Source organism: Centruroides vittatus, unplaced genomic scaffold (assembly GCF_030686945.1).
Source record: "Centruroides vittatus isolate TY-2023 unplaced genomic scaffold, ASM3068694v2 scaffold_1444, whole genome shotgun sequence".
Lineage (NCBI taxonomy): Eukaryota > Metazoa > Arthropoda > Arachnida > Scorpiones > Buthidae > Centruroides > Centruroides vittatus.
The window spans coordinates 2023099-2043767 of NW_027122679.1; the positions used below are offsets into that span (position 1 = coordinate 2023099).

The window sequence follows — 20669 nt, forward strand, 5'->3', positions numbered from 1 at the left end:
TTAATATAGCTATTTGTGTAAAGTTATATGGAAACTAATGAAAAAAAATTTAAAAAGCTGTTCTTAAACTTCAATGTTGAATATTTGTCTAACAAACAGTGTCATTCGAAAATATTATCATGTAAATTAAACACTTTCAAACTTGCTTCTCTATTGCTCTTTCATGTATTACACTAAACCCTCACTAAATTGAACTGCATTAACTCTAAGCTGTCTACAGGTTCTGGTCATTTTATGTAGGGTTTTTTGTAGAATACAGTCTTGTTAAGTTGAAATTGTTGGTACTTTTTAACTCTAACCTATCTTCTTGTGTTGTGTACCCTCCACCCTTTGATGGGTTGTTGATCTTCATTTTACATTATATTCCATGTGAATATAGGTGATTAAGATAAACACTATGGCTTTGTTTCGAACACAACACTACTGTCCCATTACAACCTTATGCTGACATCTTTTTATTGACACAGTATAATACCAGAATTCTAATTGGGACACAAGGAAGTGTCCAAACAACACACTCAAGGCTGCCATAAACTGTACATAATTTTGTAATCATTCTGTAAACAAATTCTTGAAATACATTTTGATAATGGGAAATTTATGGCAACAGAAATATTTGAGAAAATTGGATATGAAACTTGTGAACTTGAAACTATAACTCAAAGTCGGGATTTTTTTAATCTCTTAAACTTCAACTTACCATAGTTTTACTGTATTTCAATATTTCTCCAAAGACAAAAAATTCTTAAAAGATAATTTGAAAACTGTATGTAAAAATTACATGTACAAAAATTTCTGATCAAACTATCACAAAGGCTTATTGAAAATGAGGAGGAAAAAAATCGAAGTTCAGTAGCAGATTTATATTATTTATAATCGATAACAATTAAGTTACTTACATAGGATTTAATCTATTTACAGTTTCCGTATCTTCTTCAGTTGGATCGATATTTCTGTGAAGATCTGCACGTATTTTTTTCAACAGAGGAGTACAAATGCCTAGTCCAATTGTTAATTTTTCTTGTTCGGTGATACCATATTCCTAAATAAATAATTAAATTAAAAAGTTTGTTATTGAACTACTACTGGTAAAGAAACATATTTCAAAATATCAAACTTTCACAAAGATGACTTAAAGCTTAGATTAGGTGAAATATTAAATTTTAAACTGATATTATATCAAGAATAAATATTTAAAGTATGTGTACCAAAAGATTATTTTTCCTTTGAATGTATCACTACTTCCCTTCATTACAATAAATATTTACTTTTGATTGAAAACAGACCAAAAAATTACAACTTAATTTAAAAAATTAAGATTATAATACCTGAGGAATGACAATATCTGCTAAAGCTTTTGCATATATGTATAATTCTTCTGAATGTGTAAACTGCAAAGTATGCTGGTTATGTTGAAGGTCATATTTAATGCAATCGTATATATCTGGAATCTTGCTAATGTCAAATTTTTCATTTTTCAATTTAAAATCCTTTTCTAATTTTGCCCAGCGACGCTGCATCAAGTCCCATGTTTCGCCGTGATATAATGGTGACTCTAAACAAATAATATAAATACTAAACATGTATTTTTATTATAATTTGTAGGACACATTGTTTATACTGGCTTTAATTGTTTTACTTTTTTTCAAATATTTATTTGTATAACTATCATATATTTATTTTTCTACCATTTGTTAATTAAAAGTTATTTTAACATAGTCAAAAAGGTAATCTGGCAATGTTTAGTAAAGTTTGATTAATTACCCTGTACTTTAGGATCCTCTTTCTTCTTTTTAATTAGATGATTTAACATTTGAACAAGTTCGTAGATGTGTTCGCATGCTTTAACTGGATTTTTTATAAATGCTAAGGCATTCTGTATTGAACGAGCCTGAGTGGGATTTAACTGAAATAAAAAGTTTTAAATTATTTTCAGTGCAAGATTCAATTTGTCACACTTTTCAATTAAAATTGCTTAAATTTTCTACGGATACATCAAGTAATAATTTAATAATCTACAAATTAATTAATAATGTAAATAAATTTTCTTATGTAATTTTCTTAATAATTCAGAAATTATTAAAAAAGTACAATGTATTTGATTTTTAATAAAAGATACTTCATTTGACTAAAGTTTTTATATTTTAGCAAGCATCTTTATATCACTTGGGTTTATTTTCAAACCTACAAGTCAAACTCACAGTTCCATACACAGGAATTCTGTAAATATTTGAAAATTTAACTGTACGAAACTGATTTTCAATGACGTAAGTTTAAAAATGTACTCAAGTGATCCAAAAACATTTGCTGAAATTAAAATTTCATGACAAAAATATTTTAAGAGAATACGAGTGAATATTTAAAATGTGAAAGCACCTAATAAAAATATTTTATAAATATTGTTAAAGACATTTTTTTAGTTTTTAATTAAATATAATTATAATAATAAATTATTTAAAAATGTGACGGCCCATCACAAAACAACAGTGTCATCAGGTTTCTTGAGTTTGCAACCTGAAGGTAAATGAAACATATCTCATTAATGGATGATTAAGTTATACTGGAGGAGAAATTAACATAAAAGCTGATTGGGTATTCATAAGATACATACTCTTATCAGAATAAAGAACACGATTATGGGATAACAACAAATGTACTGTACATCGAGACAAATTAAGAACTGTTGACCAAATGGAGAAAAATGAACAACTATATCCATTATATGATAAGTTTACATATGAGTATTGCATGAAAATGAAAATATTTCGCATTTTCTAACACTGGATATCTCAAAATTCAACATGAATACTCTTCATAAATTATCAAAGCTTTTCATTCTTACTGTATATAAAAAAGAATTTTCGGGGTATTTTATTTTGTTGACTCTAAGGGTTTTCAAAAACAGAATATAAAAATGTGACAGCAAAAGTAAACTAAACAATATAATTTCTAACTTCTAATTTTTCAAAATAGACATTCATCAATTATGTAATTATTCTCTTGTTAAGTTCAGTAAAAAATATATCTGCAATAAGACAAGGAAGAAAACTTGTATTACCTATGTCGAAGAACACTTATCACGAGAACTGGAGTTTTCGTTTAAAAACTACGTTACAAATGCATGAAATAGTTACATTAATGGCATAAAAATTTCTCGTCCATAAAAAACACACACAAAAGCTCAGTAATGAAGCTATATTGATGTATTTATATAATTTTATATTCGGTCTTATATTTTGTGACCTGTTACCAGTGAACTGTGTTTATTTTTTTTCTAATTTTTCTTGTAGACCTAGTTATATGCAAGGTAAAATCCTAAGTTTAAAAAAAAAATTTTTTTTAAACATAAAAAAACAGAAATTTTTCCATTTTCATTAAATACAAATATTAAAATTGGGAACACTAAAAACTTGATTTTTTTTTTTCAGTTTTAACATTTTATTTATAACAAATCAAATCAATTTTGTCAATATGAAGTGAGATGATATTTAAATGCATCTTTAAGAGAGGAGAGAAAAGTTGGTAAAATGTAAGATCATTAAACTTGATTTTTCTTTGAAATTTGTCTTGTTAATTATGATGATTAAGTTTTTTTTATAAACGTAGAAGAATATTGAACAAAGTACTATGCCAAACAATTTACAAAATGTAACACTTTCTTCTTAATATCACTTTTATATGAATACTGATTTTTGTTACTATTGTAAAAATTACTTCTTACAAAATACAGTACTGTAGTTCTTACTTAATTCAATAATTATAATACTCTGTTGTTATCAAATAGATACAACTTTAAAGTATCATTTTAACAAGCTATACCAATATAGTGAATCCAAAGGTACTGCACAGTGAGATATTTGCAATGACAAAGTTATACATGTGATATTGCTTATAAGACCTATAAATTGATGCAAGACCAGATGTATAATTAATCAACTGATGCCAAGTGGACAATTTACATGTCTCATATGCAATACCCATACATATAACTTTTATGTCATTACAAATTTCTCACCACAAAGTAATTTTTCAGATACTCTGAACATTCCAAATAAATCTTTGTTCCCTAGAAATATAACATAATTAAAAATTCTATTAATTATGATTATAGAACTTGTCAAAATATCATAAAGAGATCTGTAACTATTATTATTTTTACTGTGTATCATTCTTCAGGGCTTAAAGCAGTCATGGCAATAAAAAAAAGTGAGAAAAGAGAGTTCACACTGAAAAAAAGCTAATAGTGTTAAAATGAACGAAAACAGGCGTTATTAAAAAAAACACACAAACAAACAGACATTTTGTATCAATAACATTGCATATGATATTAGATTGATTATTAAGTGGACTGATAAGATTAAATATGAAAATAGTTAGGCTGAGTTTATACTCCAGAAAAGTGACCAGTAAGACTGAATTAAGCCAGAATAGGCCCGCATAAGTTTTCATGTGCCCCGTACAGAATTCCCACTGTTACACAGCAAAGCAAATGGAATAATAACATTCCATATAACATGTCAAATTTCAAATGCCATTTATTTCAAGGTACATTTTTTGATTTCTTCATAAAAAAAAATGTAATTAAAGAAGAAAAAAAACAACTTCTGGCAGAATCAGTGGGTTGCATGTTCATTATATAGCAGGGGTGGGCAAGCAAAAGTGGGAGCCGAAATGTAGGTTTTGCAAAATGCATGGGAGCTGCAGTTCTGTACTTTTTTATTCTGTACTGCAGTTCTGTACCTGGATTTTATTATATGAAGTGTGCAATGCCATAAGGTTGTAAATGCCATTTTTCTCAAAATACGTTTTATTGAAGAAATGAATTTTAAATGCAATGTTTTTTCCTACAAAAAAATATTGTGGCGATAGTGGCGCTCTAAGTGGCTATATTTTGAAGATGAATTTATGTGCAAGCCATAACGTTTTAAGTGCCAAAGTGCAAGCCACGTGACTTTTAGCACGTAAAATGTTACGGTTTACATTTACATCATTTTGTTATTCCAATTTGTAACGCAGCGAGTTTTTTACGCAGAACCGGATAACCGAATCCCAGTTTATTAATAGTTAACCTGTATCATCTTATTATTTGATATTTCAAAATGATATTCGGACTTCCATTAATCTTTCAAATTTGAAGTTTTTAAATACATTTCAACTTTTATTACACTAAATTAATACCTTATTGTTTATATTTTCCTTCATTTATCATTTATATTACAATTGATAAAGATTACAGCCCAGTTCAAGTACCAAAACTGTGGGCCCAACATTGTTGAAGCCAGGAAGCAGTCACTAATAGATTATTGCCAGTTTTTAATGTTAAAATTGATATTGAATTTGTAAATTGTGTTTAATAATTTAAATGTAAGTTTTTGATATTCAAAACTGTTTTTCAGCTGTAGAAACATTAATTTTATGGTTGCAATTGCTTTTGGCATTTACAACTTTATGCACTTGCACAATTTTGGCATTTACAACGTTATGGCTCTAACCCTGTTTTTAAACTTTTTTGTTTCCTTACCAATAGACTTAGGTGTTTGAAATTAAACCCAATGTTTTATTCCAAAGTGTAAATTGTTAAAATAATTTTTATAGCATTTGATTAAAGTTTGTTCATTAGAAAAAGTGTTTTTTCTCTCTCCTGAAAAGTTTGTTTTTTGGCATTTACAACATTATGGCATTGCACGCTTCATATAATATAGAACAAGTATTGAATTTTTTTAATAAACATATTTTCACAAAATTGTGGAAATAAAACTGTAAAAATAATAATGAAAAGCAGAAATTAACACTTTCAGCAAGAGCCACATAAAATTCAAAAAGAGCCGCATGCGGCTCTCGGAGTCTCATTTGCCCATGTCTGTTATATAGCAATACCACTAGTAATTGTGACCCAATCATTTATTTGGTAATTTTATCAATATTTTTTAAATGATTAAAAATAAAATTACAGCATTCATTACTGGTAATACTAGTCTCCAAATCTATTCCCCTGAATATCTTAAAACAATTTGTTAGTCATTCGACCCACAACTGACAGAGAAGAGAGTTTATGAAAACAATGTAATTAAACATTTAGCAGTTTGTTGTCCTTCACAGTGGGGAACCGGCAGAGTCTATTATACAAAGCTTTCTACTACCCTCAAGTTGAAAAATAATACAATCCCATGAGATTTAACAAATCTGACATTAATAAGTAAATGATGAAATTATTTACAGAGAGTTGATATTTGATAAGTTTAGTTTTTTGCTCTTATAGATCAAATTACAGAAATTATAAATAAAAATCTCATTTTTTTAAAATTAAAATAATAAAATTTCGCTTACAAAAGATTGAGATGGAACGCACGCTTTTTATTTTTATAAATCGCTTTGTTTTATTAGACACAGATATTATTCCTATATAGATTTATTAATTATAATAAACATACATTATGTATAAAATTACATTAAAATAACACTGTAATTAACGTCTGAAATGAAAAAGTAATTGAATCGAGTCTCGCCTCCATATTAATTAACGCGCATTGGTGTAGCCAGAGTTTGTTATGGGGCCTAGTAGAGGCTGTAATTTTCTGGGGAGGGGCACCAGGTTAACTGGGGGGGGGGGGGGGGCGTGCCCACCCATGCCCCTTCCTGGCTACGCCCATGTTAACGCACCACAGTAATTAATTGATCACGTTGCATCAAATTAAATAATTTATAAAAATTGAAATAATAAATACGTTTATAAAATAATTGGCTGTATCTGTTCGCAATGATAATGTAAAACACACTGTACTTATAGTTTAGCATTTCCGATATTTAATTTATTTTTGAATTTTAAAATATAAGAAAAACAATTTTTTAAATAAAGTTTTACGCATTGATATCTGCAACTTTAGATAATACAAAGATATAAGAATCCATCAAAAAAGTTACTTAATAATAATTAAAATCAAGAAAAAATATGTTTTTTTCGAGGTAAGGAAACTTGTAAAAAGTCAGGTACGCGATCACATGATGCCCGTCTCCCCACTTTGCGTAACCAAATGGTCGAGGTTGAAATAAAACCCCAGCAGAAGTAAAAACAAACATCAGCGCGTGTATAGGACAATAAACTTGAATGGGAGCGAAGATGAGACATGACACCATGTAATTTATGCTAATTACTTTCTAATATTAAAATATTAAAATCTTCAATAAATTATAATTAAATAATTTTTTGACTGAGTTCGACTAGAAGCATATCGAAAAGCTAGATTAAAGTGAAAATAGCAATTTTTCGATGCTAAATATTTACAAATTAATTTTTTAATTTGGTGCCGGATTGACCGCAGCTGTTCAAATGCACACATGCATGAAGAGTTTTATAGTTTGTCGAAATGGAAAATGAAGGACACTGTTAGAATGCAGAAAACCATGGTGCATGCCAAATATATAAGCACCCACTTAAAACCAAACTTTTGTCTTTGTCTAAAGATTGTCTCTACAGAAGTTATTAATATTTAGGATATTAGTTTAAAATCTTGTATTTCCTGGCACGAGATTCGCTCGATCTTTAATTTTACAGAGTGCTAGAAAGATACAAGCTTTTAAACGAGTGTCCTACAACGTTTTATTTAATAATAACAGTAGAAATCAAATTTATTATTGCTCAACAATTATTTTTTTGGTTTTTCTACAGTAGTCAAAAACGAGTAAAGCAGGCGGTTGGGAAGAAGTTTGCTTAGCAACTTACTTCAGAAAGTATTGGGTTCTATACGATTTTCCGTTGCTAAAACATGAGTTTCTACTGTTAGTATTAAATAAAATCTATTTCTTTCTTTTGTCCACTGCGCTTAAATAAATACAAATGCTAAAAATAATGCTGTATAAAAATCACTCTTAACGCCAAACTAGAAGTGTACTTGACTTAATGCAGCGTGATTATATCGAAGCGCTGCGGAGATCGGTATTTCACAAGGATACAAGCAAAGAGAACCCACGTGCAAATTCCTACAGCATGTGCAGAATATCAAGCTTTGGAAAGCTCCTCGTTTTGTTAGTCTATATAAATGTAGTACACTACATGTGTATATGACAGTGCCTTAACATGTCGCGCACGGTCCATAAGGCATACGGGGAAGTGCTGGTTGCTATTTCGCTCCTGAGCGCATTTACGAAAAAAAACTTTTACATGGGAAGTGAAAAAAAGCTAAAAAAGTGCATTTTTCTCAGAAAAAGCTAAAAAAGAGAGGAGCTATGAAAAAAAGCTAAAAATGCTAAAAAAGAGAGTCACTTTAAGCCCTGTTCTTGAATAGTGTCCAGTATCAATCTCGCAGGCCAGTCCAAGAGCCAAGCCTGTGAGACCAGTACAAAACAGTTTTGGAGAAATTTTCTGACAATATGATAAGTTGCCAAAATGGTAGCTTTTTGTAAAGATCTATATAAATTTGAGTGAATGTCTATTGTCTTTGGACTTTTATATAATGAACCTGGGACAACTGTGGCAAAGAAAACTATTGGTATGGTATGGACTTTATTTGTTTTCTAATATGTTTTACTTTTTGAGTTTAGTATATTCACTTAGTTTTTTTGTATAGCTATTTGGTATAGTGATGCCAATGATACAGGTAGTTTTGTGTACTTTGTCAATGAGTATAATATCCAGTCTATTGCAATGAATCATTTTACCTGCACAATTGCTCTGTCAAAATATAGTGTGTGTGTTGTGTTCTCGATGATAGTTTATGGAATATACTTATAATATGGTGTTTTTGTGGAGGCTAGTTAATATTTCTTGTTATATACTGGTGAATTACTTTAGCTATCTGGTTATGTCTGTATAAATAATTAATCACGCATTCTGAACCGATTACGGTGTGCACATAAACAAAACAAACATTTTCAAACTCCATCCAGTAATCATTACAAAACCTAAAGAAGAACTCGGATGGAGTTTTAAAATGTTTGTTTTGTATGTGTGTCAATCAAGAGTTGCTCTTTACATCCCATGTGGTATTGGCAACAGCCATTTTGCTGCTCTGTAAAAACATTGTATGTATCTCTGTGTGCATATATTTTGTTTGTAATGCAGATATTATATTTTGTACAATGTAGAGAGGCATATGATGGGTCTGTATTGAGAGAGATCTCATGTATTATTTGATTTTGATTTTAAAAATGTGATTCCTTGTGTGATGAAACTGGGTGCAGCATATGGATGCTTTATAGTGTATGTTATTTATTCTGCAAGAGCTTCATGGAGTGAGATGAATCTTTTGTACCAGAAGTTTTGGATTTTGTCAACATCAGGTGGTCTCCAATTGAAGGAATTTGTTAGATTCTGTATGAAGTCTGAGGTTGATATATCTGTAAATGGCAATTATTATTATTATGTTGAGTTAAGTGAGATATACTCGGTTAACACCAGTGGCTGTGTACTATGCCAGACCAAAGTCAAGGCATAGTAACCAAAACAGAAATTAAAGAAGTGTATCAGTGTGTGTGTCTGTATTCAGGAATTTTCTCACCATATGACATGTATTCAATATAGTGGCCTTCTGTAGTGTGATGTATGTTTTTCTATTCAACTGTAAAGTCCCAAGGCTTTTGTGTAGTGTGTGTGGTATGACACCTGTAGAGGAGAGAATGACAGGTACAATAAGCACCCTATCCATCCTCCACAGATGCCTTATTTCTTGGGCGAGTTCTGTGTACTTTCTGATTTTTTCAAGTCATGTTTGGAATAGATATGTCTATAATGTATGCGATTTTATTGTGCTTGTCAATGAGTGTGATGTCTGGTCTGTTGTGGTAAATTGTTTTATCTGTGATTATGGCCCTGTTGTAGTACATTGTGTGTGTGTTGTTTTCTAATACTGTCTATGGAATGTATTTGTAATATGGTTTGTGGATGTCTACTAATTTGTGTTTCTTTGCAAGCTCTTGGTATATTATATTTGCTATTTGATTATGTCTGTGTAGATAATCTGTCTGTGCCAAGAGCTTGCAACCAGAAGTGATGTGTTGTATAGTTTCTGGCATGACGTGACATTTTCTGCATGTGTCATTTGTGAGTGTTGTATCTTTGAGTATGTGTTTTCTGTAGTTTTTAGTATTTATGACCTTATTTATTATTATTATTAAATAAAAACATTAAAAAATTTCACATAACAATTTTATTAAAACAATATGTATTTAAAAAGTTTAAAAACTAATGTAATGTAAAATTTACCTTCTCGTAATCTTCTAATGTTAGTTCTCGATCGACTTGCATCGCATCATGTAATCTCTGCTTTACACTAGAAATGATTATTTTTGTTAATAATTCTAACAAATAAAGCATATTACATTCATAACATTTAAAAAATTTTAAATGATTGAGTAAATAAATACTTTTTACAATGTAGTAATTTGGTATGGTATAACTGCAATAATTTTTACCATTAAAATAAAAATTACTATAATATTCCTGCTATAATGCTATTACATTGTCATTAGTCGTTACTTGTTTCAATAATATAATTTTAGGCCTTTGTAGTAATGAAACAGTAACAATCAAGCAGCAAAATATTATTGAATTGAATAGTGTGAAGAAATCATCCAATCATTTTATTACACAGAAAGTGTTTAATGTGTATGTCAATTTGGCATACAAATTAAACACTTTTTGTAGCTGAACTGATGTAGAAACCATTAAATTTTGGTCAAATTGCTTGATTTTAAAAAATTTTGTTGTTTCTTTTTGGTTACTTAGCAAAATTAGAGTAAGTAAATCTTAACAGTTCCCTTATTAGCTGGCAGCTTATAATTTTTGTTAGGTATAATCAGCCAATGTGAAGCATTACATCAATTTAGATATTAAATTTATTTAAAAGCAAAATTTATCCTATCTCTACACTGTGCAAGATGTTTGTTCAAAATTTTAAAACTTTTAGAAATAAATAAATATAGCAAAAAATTAAAAATCCAGGATGAAATATATATTCAAAAATATTCGAAAATATAGAAAAGATAATTTTCTTTTTAAAATATTGTTCAAGAACACTGAGAAATTCATTATTCGATTTAATTAATTTATTTAAAAATGTAAAAGTATTGAAGACTTGTACAAAAAAAAATTTTTGAAGTCTTCTAAATGTCCATTCACAATCACTGAAATGCAATCAACACTAGTTATCAACACTAACATTTATAACTGTGCATTGTGTATACACATACATACACGCACAGTTCATATACATGTGTATACTTGCCAAGTAGATTTCTATTGGTAGTACCAATGAGAAAAAGCCACACCAAGTTTTGATAAGAAAAAAAGTCCAAACAGAAAAATGTCTGTGGAACTATTCTGTTCCAGAGTTTTTTAAGGAGCAAACACCATTTTCATTTTGCAAGGTAAATTTTTGTTCTTTTCAAATGTAAATAATACTGTTTAACTAGTTTTTTTTATTAATAAATTAGTTTTTGTTTGAGTGGCTTGTCGTTTATTTTACCCGAGATGATATGATCTAAGTCGGAGACAAGCAACCTTCTTACAGATGTGGGCCGGTACAGTTTTTATTAGAGTCGAGGGCTTTTATGCCCGCCAAGTACCGCATTCCAAAACCTCCAGTAGGCTAGGTACTGCAGCCATTCTCAAACCACTCCACAAAATGTTATTTCTTTAATAAGTTTTAGATTATTCTATTTAATTATTATTTTATAACTTTTATCATTTTTCTAGTGTTTTTAATTAATGATTTTTTATATTCTTATGCAAAACTGACTTATAATAATAATACAAATTTTATTTTGATGTAATGTTACTATTTTTCATTTTAATGTTGCTTGATTCATTATTTGATTTTATATTTTTGTATAGTTGTGTATGTCTAATACAAGTTATACAGTGAACTTCTGTATAATGCACTCCCTATAATATGAACTCATATAACATGACAAAAAATTGTAACTGATACTCATACAAAATTCAAATTTTGTCTTCCAAAGGTATATGTTTTCTTCTTCAACTTCTAGGACTAGGTTTAAATTTGCATAAAATTGTCTGATAATGCAGGTCTTAATAACCTGATTTCCCGTAATGCAAAACGTCCATACATTGGGTGGGACTCTGCTGTATTTTAAAATATTTGTTCATTTAAAATTCTAACTGCATTGAAGATGCAATATATTTACTTTATTAATCAAGTTTGTTTAATAAGTTTTTTAGTAAGTTAAATATTCAAACTAGATCAACTATTATTGCAGTAATATTTTTTTTTATTATTATAAAAATATGTCATCTTCCTTTTTTAAACGTAAACTTATATACAGTAAGAATATAATTTATATAAGCAAAGATAAACCAAATTACCTATACATTTCTGCAAACTATCAGATAACTTCTAAAAAAGAATACAGTAGAGCATCGATTATCCGACTTAATTGGGGACTGGGGTTGGTTGGATAACTGGAAAGTCGGATAACCGAAAAGTATGAAAAAATACATTATTAGTATAGTGTATTAGGCCTGGTTTAAATACTAGCCTCCCTTTATGGTCGAGCCAGTGCTGCTAGCTAAAACATGCAAAAATTTAACAAAAATACTATTAAAGTAGCCAAGACATAACCAAATATTGTAGCGCCACATCACTAGTGGACATTTGAATTTGCCGACTAGAACGCGGTCGGTTAACCGATAAGTCGCTTAATCGGGGGTCGGATAATCGATGCTCTACTGTATTTCATTTTTATTTTTATAGATTTCAATTGGGTATTTTTTTATTGTTAACATGGAGGTGGCTTATTTTGCTCATTGGGCATTGCCACCTATCGTTTGTATAAAAAATAAATAAATGTGAATAATAATTACTCACGTATTCTGAAAATTACTAGATTCACAATCATTGTCCAGCAAACCGTTTGTGTTTGCACTTTTGACCATCTGAACAAGAATTGGAGTTAATTCACCCTCCAGAGCAAGAAGACCCTGCATAGGTAAAAGGTATGTTTACCGTTAAAATTAAAAAATTTTAAAATAAACAAATATTTCGGTCATTAACACAACTTTTGTTCCTAAATATCGATTTTGTTTACCTTTGCAAATGCTGCTGCTGTCATCTGCACCCTGCCTTCATCAGAAGCGTATATTTTTAAATCATGACGATACGTGCTGTGTAATCTCAGCAGACCCAAACCCTGGGTTCCAGCATATTCGCCTAAAATAAAAATATATATCAATTTAAATAGTAATTATAAAAAAGATTATAATCATTTGTTTTTAAAGGATAGCTTGAACAATAATGACGAACATGTTTGTTATCTTTAAATTATTTTACAACAAATTAAATACTATTTTCTTATTATTTTTTTATTAACTTTGTCAGTAAGAGTAAAAATTTTTACCGACATCCGACAATTTTCTGATTTTAAATAATTAAAACATTTCATACACAAAATCATAATTAGGTACCTAATGAAGAATACATTTAAAATATTGAAACCACAACATGTATTTTTTAATGCACTCGCATATTAAGTGAAAATCTAAACAAACTTCTACCAAAATGTTAGATACATTAGTTATTCTGGTACATGCTACCGTATGTATTGGCATACGAGTGTTTTTTTGCAGAAGAATTTGTATCTTCCCAATTAATGTCGACGCTCCGGAGATCATCTTTGAATCTACTGTTCTGTTTTATATGCCAGAATTTATATACAGACCTACAACTTAAACAAAAACCATCTTATGGCATTATAAATTCTAAATAAAAAAGAAAAATATTATAGTTTCAGATTAAAATTTTTAAAGACAAGATAGTCGATATCCATAAAATATTCTGGCACCTGACGATTGACATACAGTAATACCCCGAACTTACGCGATAGGTGGGACCAAGTGATAACCGCGTAAGTCGAATTTGCATAAGTCGGAGTATAACTTCGCATATAAATACATACAAATTATTTTTACTTGGGGCCGGAGACTACAGAAAACAATAATTTAGAAAAAAATGTTTAATAAAATCTTAGATAATACATATGTATAACAAATTATATTATTAAAATCGTAAACCGAAGTTATTTTGATGTAGAAGGCTTCATAAAATCTAACAAATTCGTCTGACGGCTCAAAGATTTTTTTTCTCCTGCAAAATTTCGTTGTAGCATGCTAATAATTTTTTTATTTCTCGTTTTGTAGAAGAAATGCGCTGTTCGTTGGAGTCTATATTTTCTAAAATTTGTAAACACTTTTCAATTAAACCGAGGCCTTCTGTCAAGTTTCCGACCGTCATTCAATCATCTGATTGAACTGGGTCTAAAGGATCAAGTTTTGCCAATTCCCAAATTTTCCTTCTTTGCCAATTCACAAATTTTCATTTTTGTATCGAAGTCTTTAATAATGTTAACTTTACATTCCAAAGATAAAGTTTTTCTTTTCTTGTTTGATGCGGAAGAATCAGTTCTAATTCGTTTACATGACATAGTAGTCTCTCTCAAGTCACCGTGGATATAACAAACATAGAAATAAATAACACAAAATAAATTGTAGCTATGTGTCGATTCCGTGCAACACGTCTAAACATGTAAGCTGAACAATAGTTTGCGGGAAGTGAGTAATCAAGAGTTGCGTGGTGCTCAAACGAAAGATGAATCGTCGAGATTTGAAAATCGCATTACTCCGGGTTTGCGTAAGTCGAGGCATTACTGTATTGACAAAAGTACTAGCTTTGAATATTAATTCAAAACATTGTGTTTCATTTCTTCTTCTTTGTTGCTTGGCATTCGTAACACTATAAAAGAGTTTTTGTTTAAATAGTATTATGGTCATTGGTGTGTCGTCATTATCAAGTACTTAAATAATGCATTAATGTATTTTTTTTATTATTCACCATTCTTTTACACACATTCTTTTGATATTTAAACATTATTTGAGCACCATTTAATTCATAAATTTTATCCCATTATAAGAAAAATTAAAATTCTATTAAAAATTCTGATGATTATAACAAATTACTTTAAATAATTTTTGCTGTAATCTGTTAACGAAGATTATGGCTTTGAGTTTTATTATTTCTACTTACGACATGTATAAGGGTAGAAGAAAAAAACAAGGGATGCACATTTGTTCTTCACAATCGTTCCAGTTCTTTTCCTTTTTTCCTTATTATTATTGTTTGTCACACGTCACTCAAAAGACATTGCTTGTAACATTATGGACGATTGGGGTTCTACCATACCATAATTAATACAAACTGCACAAATGCTTTACTCTTAACGTCGACGAAACGACACAGAATCAAGATCTATCTAACTGCCCTCTATTCCTCATATTAAAATACTTTCTCAATTTTTAACCTTCTTGCTGAAATTATAAATTTCCTTATTGAACCAGCCCACTTTTCACCCACCACTCATAACAGTGAGATGATATATCTCAATATTTTAAAAAATGCAACATAGCTAGCTTTTTTCCCTTTGTCCTTCATATAATGTTATAAAGTCAGAGTTCATGCATGCATTTCTGAAAGGATATGTTAATCCAGACCAGAAACTGCAACAACACACATCAAATTTCATTTAAGACATGCATATCTGCATAAAAAGAAGACATGTTTAAAAAGTAATAATAATTTGGAATCATTTAACTTAAAATCATTATATGGAATGGCCAAGAAGTCACCCAGGGTTTCGTATGTGAATAAAATAATAAAATGGAAACAAATTACAATGTGTTCAATAACGATAAGAACACTAAAAAATGTAATTCATATATATATATATATATTTTTTATTTATTTATTTAAAAACTAAATTTAAATATATGTTTAACTGGATATCTAAGAAACTGAGTCATCTGACTACCAATATTTGTTATTGTTGCCACGGAAACCAAAAATTGTCATCTGCTTGTATAGCAAGGTACAGTAGACCCCCCTATAACACGGGTTCATATAACATGGAGCCGTATAACATGGCAAAAAAATTGCGATCATATTCGTATAACATGCTAAAAGAGACTTGTATAACATGGTAAAACGTCATCACCAACTCATGTCGTGACAGGATTGGTCAAATCTGGACCAATAGCGAATATTGTACAAACTGTTGAGTTTAAACAAGCACTGGACCTACTAAAGAACATTTATTATTCAACGGCCATAAAAATTATATTTTTATTAATGATGTCTCCAAAGTTAAGTTATTTTTCTGCAAAAAATTCACTGATCAAGAAACATGCGCCTGCTGTTCGATAAGCCGCTCCGCGACGAAAACAAGCTTAAGCAAATGGCGTCGTCGAACGGTGCACATTCAGTAAGTAATCCTACAATTTTTTGTTTATAGTATAGTTTATACGGATTATTCCCAAAAAATTATACACGATTTGGAAATGTTGAGTCAAATTAGTCTAGAATTGATTAATTTTATGGAAGAAAACCTTTCAAACAGCCATAGCCCCTAAACTGCACATGTGCCAGGCTGTGATTTGCTCATGTATTTAAGTGATTCGTACAACATGGATTCATATAACACGGAATGTATCTACTGTGTTATATGAATCCGTGTTGTACGAGTCACTTAAATACATGAGCGAATCACAGCCCAGCAAGTCTATAGTATAGGGGGTCTACTGTATTGTTAATTCAGGAAGGGCAAGATACTTTCAGTGTTTGAAAAGGGTTTGAAATGAGTGTTTTAAGTGAAGCTGGCAAGTCAATAAGATATGTTGTTATAAAAACAGGAAGATCGATCTGCATGATTGGGAATTATTTAGAGTTAGGCAAAGAATATGGAGTTGAGAAGAGTTCTGGAAGGCTGCAAAACTTACTTCTTGTAAGAAACAAGCAATTTTAAGAAAAATTACAAATGGAACAAGCTTTCTCAAATATTGCTGAAAACCCAAATTCCAAACCCAAACATGGAGTAAGCTCTGTCCCAGAGCTTACTCCATATTCAGGAATGTGGTTCATGCTGCCAATTGTCTCAAATATGCCAAAAGAAAGTCAAAATCAAAGCTTACAGATTGTTATTTGCATTTAGAATCCTGGGTGACTTCTGGTCCGTGCTGTAGCTTACAAAGGCTGTCATACTGACTTGGATCAGAAATTGTGATGTGGAAGGAGTGGTGGAAGAATGTGGCATGGTCAAATAATAAAAAGTTTGATTTAGATTGGTCCAATGGTTGCCGACACTATTGACACGATTTAAGGAGGAGAGTGAAATCTACTCCAAATGACAAATGGGGGTTTCTCGATGGTTTGGCTGCCTCTGGAGAGTGAGGGAAAACAAATATTGCCTTCTCTGAAAAAGGCAGAATGCTAAATGATACATCTGGCAGCTAGAAATGCATCTACTTTCCTTTGGAAAAAGACCATGGAGGTCATCAGTGGCAATTCTGACAAAATAACTCTCCCATCTGTACTGCCAACATTACCCGGAAACAGTTTCTGTCCAATATAGTTCGAGTCACAGGTTGGCCAGGCATGTAACCAAATTTGAATGCTTAGAAGAATGTCTAGGTTCTTCTGGTCAAGTCAGTCTACCCAAATGAAAAGCAATACAATAACACTGCAGACCAGAAGACTGAAATTGTTGAGAAATGGGAGAAAATTCCTCAAGGTTTTCTTCAAAGTCAATCAAGTGTATGACAAATGGAGTTTTCAAAATTACTGTAAACAAAGGAAGACATTCTGGTTATTAGCACAAATTCTTTGCTCTTAATGGCATTGAAATGAAACAGGTTTGAGATCTACCTAACAGCCCTCTATTCATCATATTAAAATAGACTTTCCCCAGTTTTTATACTATGCCAAGTGGACTTTCCCTGATTTTTAACCTTTTCGATGAAATTTTAAATTTAGTTATTGAACCACCCCACTTTTCACCCACCACTCATAAAAGTGATAACATCTCAATATTTAAAAAAAAATGCAACATAGTGTGTGTTTTTCCTTCGCTCTTCATATAATGTTATAAAGCCAAAGAGTTTATGCATGCATTTCTGAAAAGATATGTTAATCCAGACTGGAAACTACAACAACACACATCAAATTTCGTTTGAGACATGCATATCTGCATAAATAACCTTGGAAGTATCATTTTGTGTCCATTATTCTTAAGTGATCTTATAATTATTGAACAGTTTGAGAAACTCATTTCTTCAATAAAGTTATTCTATTGTCTATATTAGAACTCAATACTCTGTATTTAAATGAAAAAAACACATTGAAATACATAAAATTAAATCTGGCTATAATCCATTTCACCATCTGAAATAAATTTTAAAAATCAAGGCATTTTTATCTTTATTGAATGCATCGTTTTTCCTGTTAACGGCATTTATTACACGAGTAGTATGTGGCATGGAGATTCATTTACACTGAATGTAAAAAACAACATTATGCAAATGTCTCCCATTTGCCCTCTCACACAGACAGACTTTCTGGTACATTTGAGGTGACTAATTGCACAGAAGCAGGAGTTAACTCCAAAACTACTACAAGGATGTTGGCATTTAGCTGCAGTAATTTGCCAGCTTATCTGTGTACACTTTCCCTCTGGGTGAACCCACAAAAAGAATTACAGAGAAGTGAAAGGAATGGCGAGGTCGGAACAATCTCCCGACCTCACTGAGAGTGCTCTTCACCACAGTGAAATGTCCAATTCTGATCTACCAGTATGTGCAAAAGGAAGAAAATATCAGTTTGGGAACAGATGTTATTTGCATTTAGAATCCTGGGTGACTTCTGGTCCATGCTGTAGTTTACCTAGTTCAAAGGTGGACACACTTTAAATATCTTAAATATGTTAGGTCAAAAACAGTTTATGCTATTTATTGTAATATCTATACCCATTCACATGCACAAATGATTTTATGATTTTATTAGTAAGAAAAATAAAATACAAATACTAGCTATTACATTTATTATATATATTTTGCAGAAAACAGAGTCCAATTACGCACGTTCACAGGTTGGCGTTAACCCATGGACTGAAGATTGTTCGTTAGAACTAAACATTCGATAATGTGTCTGTCAATAAGACAAATTGAATAACAAACACTTGAAGATTATTCTGTCGTCATCTCAGAAAGTGTACAAAAACATGTCTTACAATGATTCATTCTTATTTCAGATGAACCCACCAGTGGATAAAACCACCAAACACCCAAACGATGATGGGTTCGCACCTGGTCGATGGGCCTGCCATATGTGTTTTCCGGGTTTTCTTCACGTTAGTAACACCTAAATATGGTCTGGTTTCCCATTAAAAACCTCCTGGGAGGTGTTCCCCTCAGCAGATCACCCACGTGTCGTGTTGCCATATACAAACCTAAAAGCTCGTTTCAAACAGATTAATTGAAAAAGAATACTTTAACAACATTCATACCTTAAAATATTGAAACTTTGTTAGCATAATGACAATTTAAGATTGTCAGTAATTTGCAATAAGTCCAATTACTAATTCATTAAACCATTACGTGATTCTTCCATTAAATTTTAGTGTTTTTCAAACATTCTGGAAGCATATTAACAACTTTCCAGCTTTAACTGGAATTGGTATTATAGAATAACGTGCACAAAAATAGCATTAATAAATAAATTAAAATTTGAAAATTAGAAAGTACTTTTGTATTTTATCATAGAACTCCTGTCAAGGAGGTTTATATAAATTTATAGAGAATTAGTGCCACTTTTTGTATTGGAACTGCCATTCATTCATGGGTTATAAGAAACATGGGAGACAGATGAAAAAGATTACAGCAAAACTTCTGGAATTTACAACATAAATTGATCTGGAGTCAATTTAATTTCAAGAATGAGCAGAATTTGTACACTCCTCCCTCTTGAAACTTAAAAGTTCTTACTTCCAAACTTATTACTCTTCTAATCTACATAATCGACTAATTTTAGTCATATTAGACTTATTTTATTATGTTTATTATTGAAGTACTTTTTGTTTAATTAATTTAACCAGTTAAAATTCATTTTAAATCTCAATTTTTTTCAAATTATGTTTTATTCTTTATTATAGAATATCCTCGTACGAATATAAAGTATGAAGGTACTCGGTTCTTAACTTTTTATTTAATTTTAATGCCGATCATCTGTCATCTATTACCTACTGTCATAGCCGACACAACGTACAAACTCTGAGAATTGCTATTATATTTTATACCACCATAATATTCCATTAGATTACTAACTATTTAGCAATTTAAAAAATTCCACATCAGCAATACTCTTCTATATACTTTCCTTATACATCATACATAATGGGTAATTTGATAAAAATGAAATTTCCTTAGTCATTAGTAACTATCGTGATTTCTTCCATTTGGATTTAAAGCCATAAAATTTGGAATTTTACCGACAAGATGCACGTAATATTTTTATAAAAGCTAATTTATCACAGTTTAATTTAATTAAAAAGCAGTTAATTTAACTTCAAATTTTAAAATAATTTTTAAAACGATCCAGATAATTAACTTATTTTCTCATCGATCCGCCCACTTTATCGCCATTCATTTTGCAGAGTTTGTGTTTACAGATGCTATGACATAGTTCCATCTTTCTCTAACATTTAAAATTTTAAGTATTGTAATAATTTAACCTAAAAATTAAAAAATTTGCTTATAATTTAATACCTTCTTTATAGAAATCTTTAATAGTCACTTCATCTATAAAAAACATAATAGAGGCAAGTCTTATTAACATGAA

The 20669-nt window shown here is 30.3% G+C and overlaps 2 protein-coding genes across 12 annotated transcripts in view; one reads left to right on the forward strand and one right to left on the reverse strand.

Moving 5' to 3' along the window:
* Positions 1–20669, forward strand: part of LOC136987102 (deoxyuridine 5'-triphosphate nucleotidohydrolase-like) — a 359911-nt gene that overhangs the window by 150914 nt on the left and 188328 nt on the right. The window lies entirely within an intron of this gene.
* l(1)G0196 (inositol hexakisphosphate and diphosphoinositol-pentakisphosphate kinase) overlaps positions 1–20669 on the reverse strand; it is a 138091-nt gene that overhangs the window by 48262 nt on the left and 69160 nt on the right. For 8 of the 11 annotated variants that reach the window (XM_067284723.1, XM_067284725.1, XM_067284726.1 and 5 more), the window contains exons 16-22: positions 20597–20629; positions 13042–13163; positions 12822–12934; positions 10199–10265; positions 1765–1906; positions 1329–1555; positions 900–1042 (exon numbers count right to left, since the gene is read on the reverse strand). In XM_067284723.1, the coding sequence (XP_067140824.1) occupies positions 900–1042; positions 1329–1555; positions 1765–1906; positions 10199–10265; positions 12822–12934; positions 13042–13163; positions 20597–20629 (847 nt within the window). The remainder of the gene's footprint in view (positions 1–899; positions 1043–1328; positions 1556–1764; positions 1907–10198; positions 10266–12821; positions 12935–13041; positions 13164–20596; positions 20630–20669) is intronic. The other 3 variants (XM_067284729.1, XM_067284730.1, XM_067284728.1) reach the window with 1 other exon arrangement.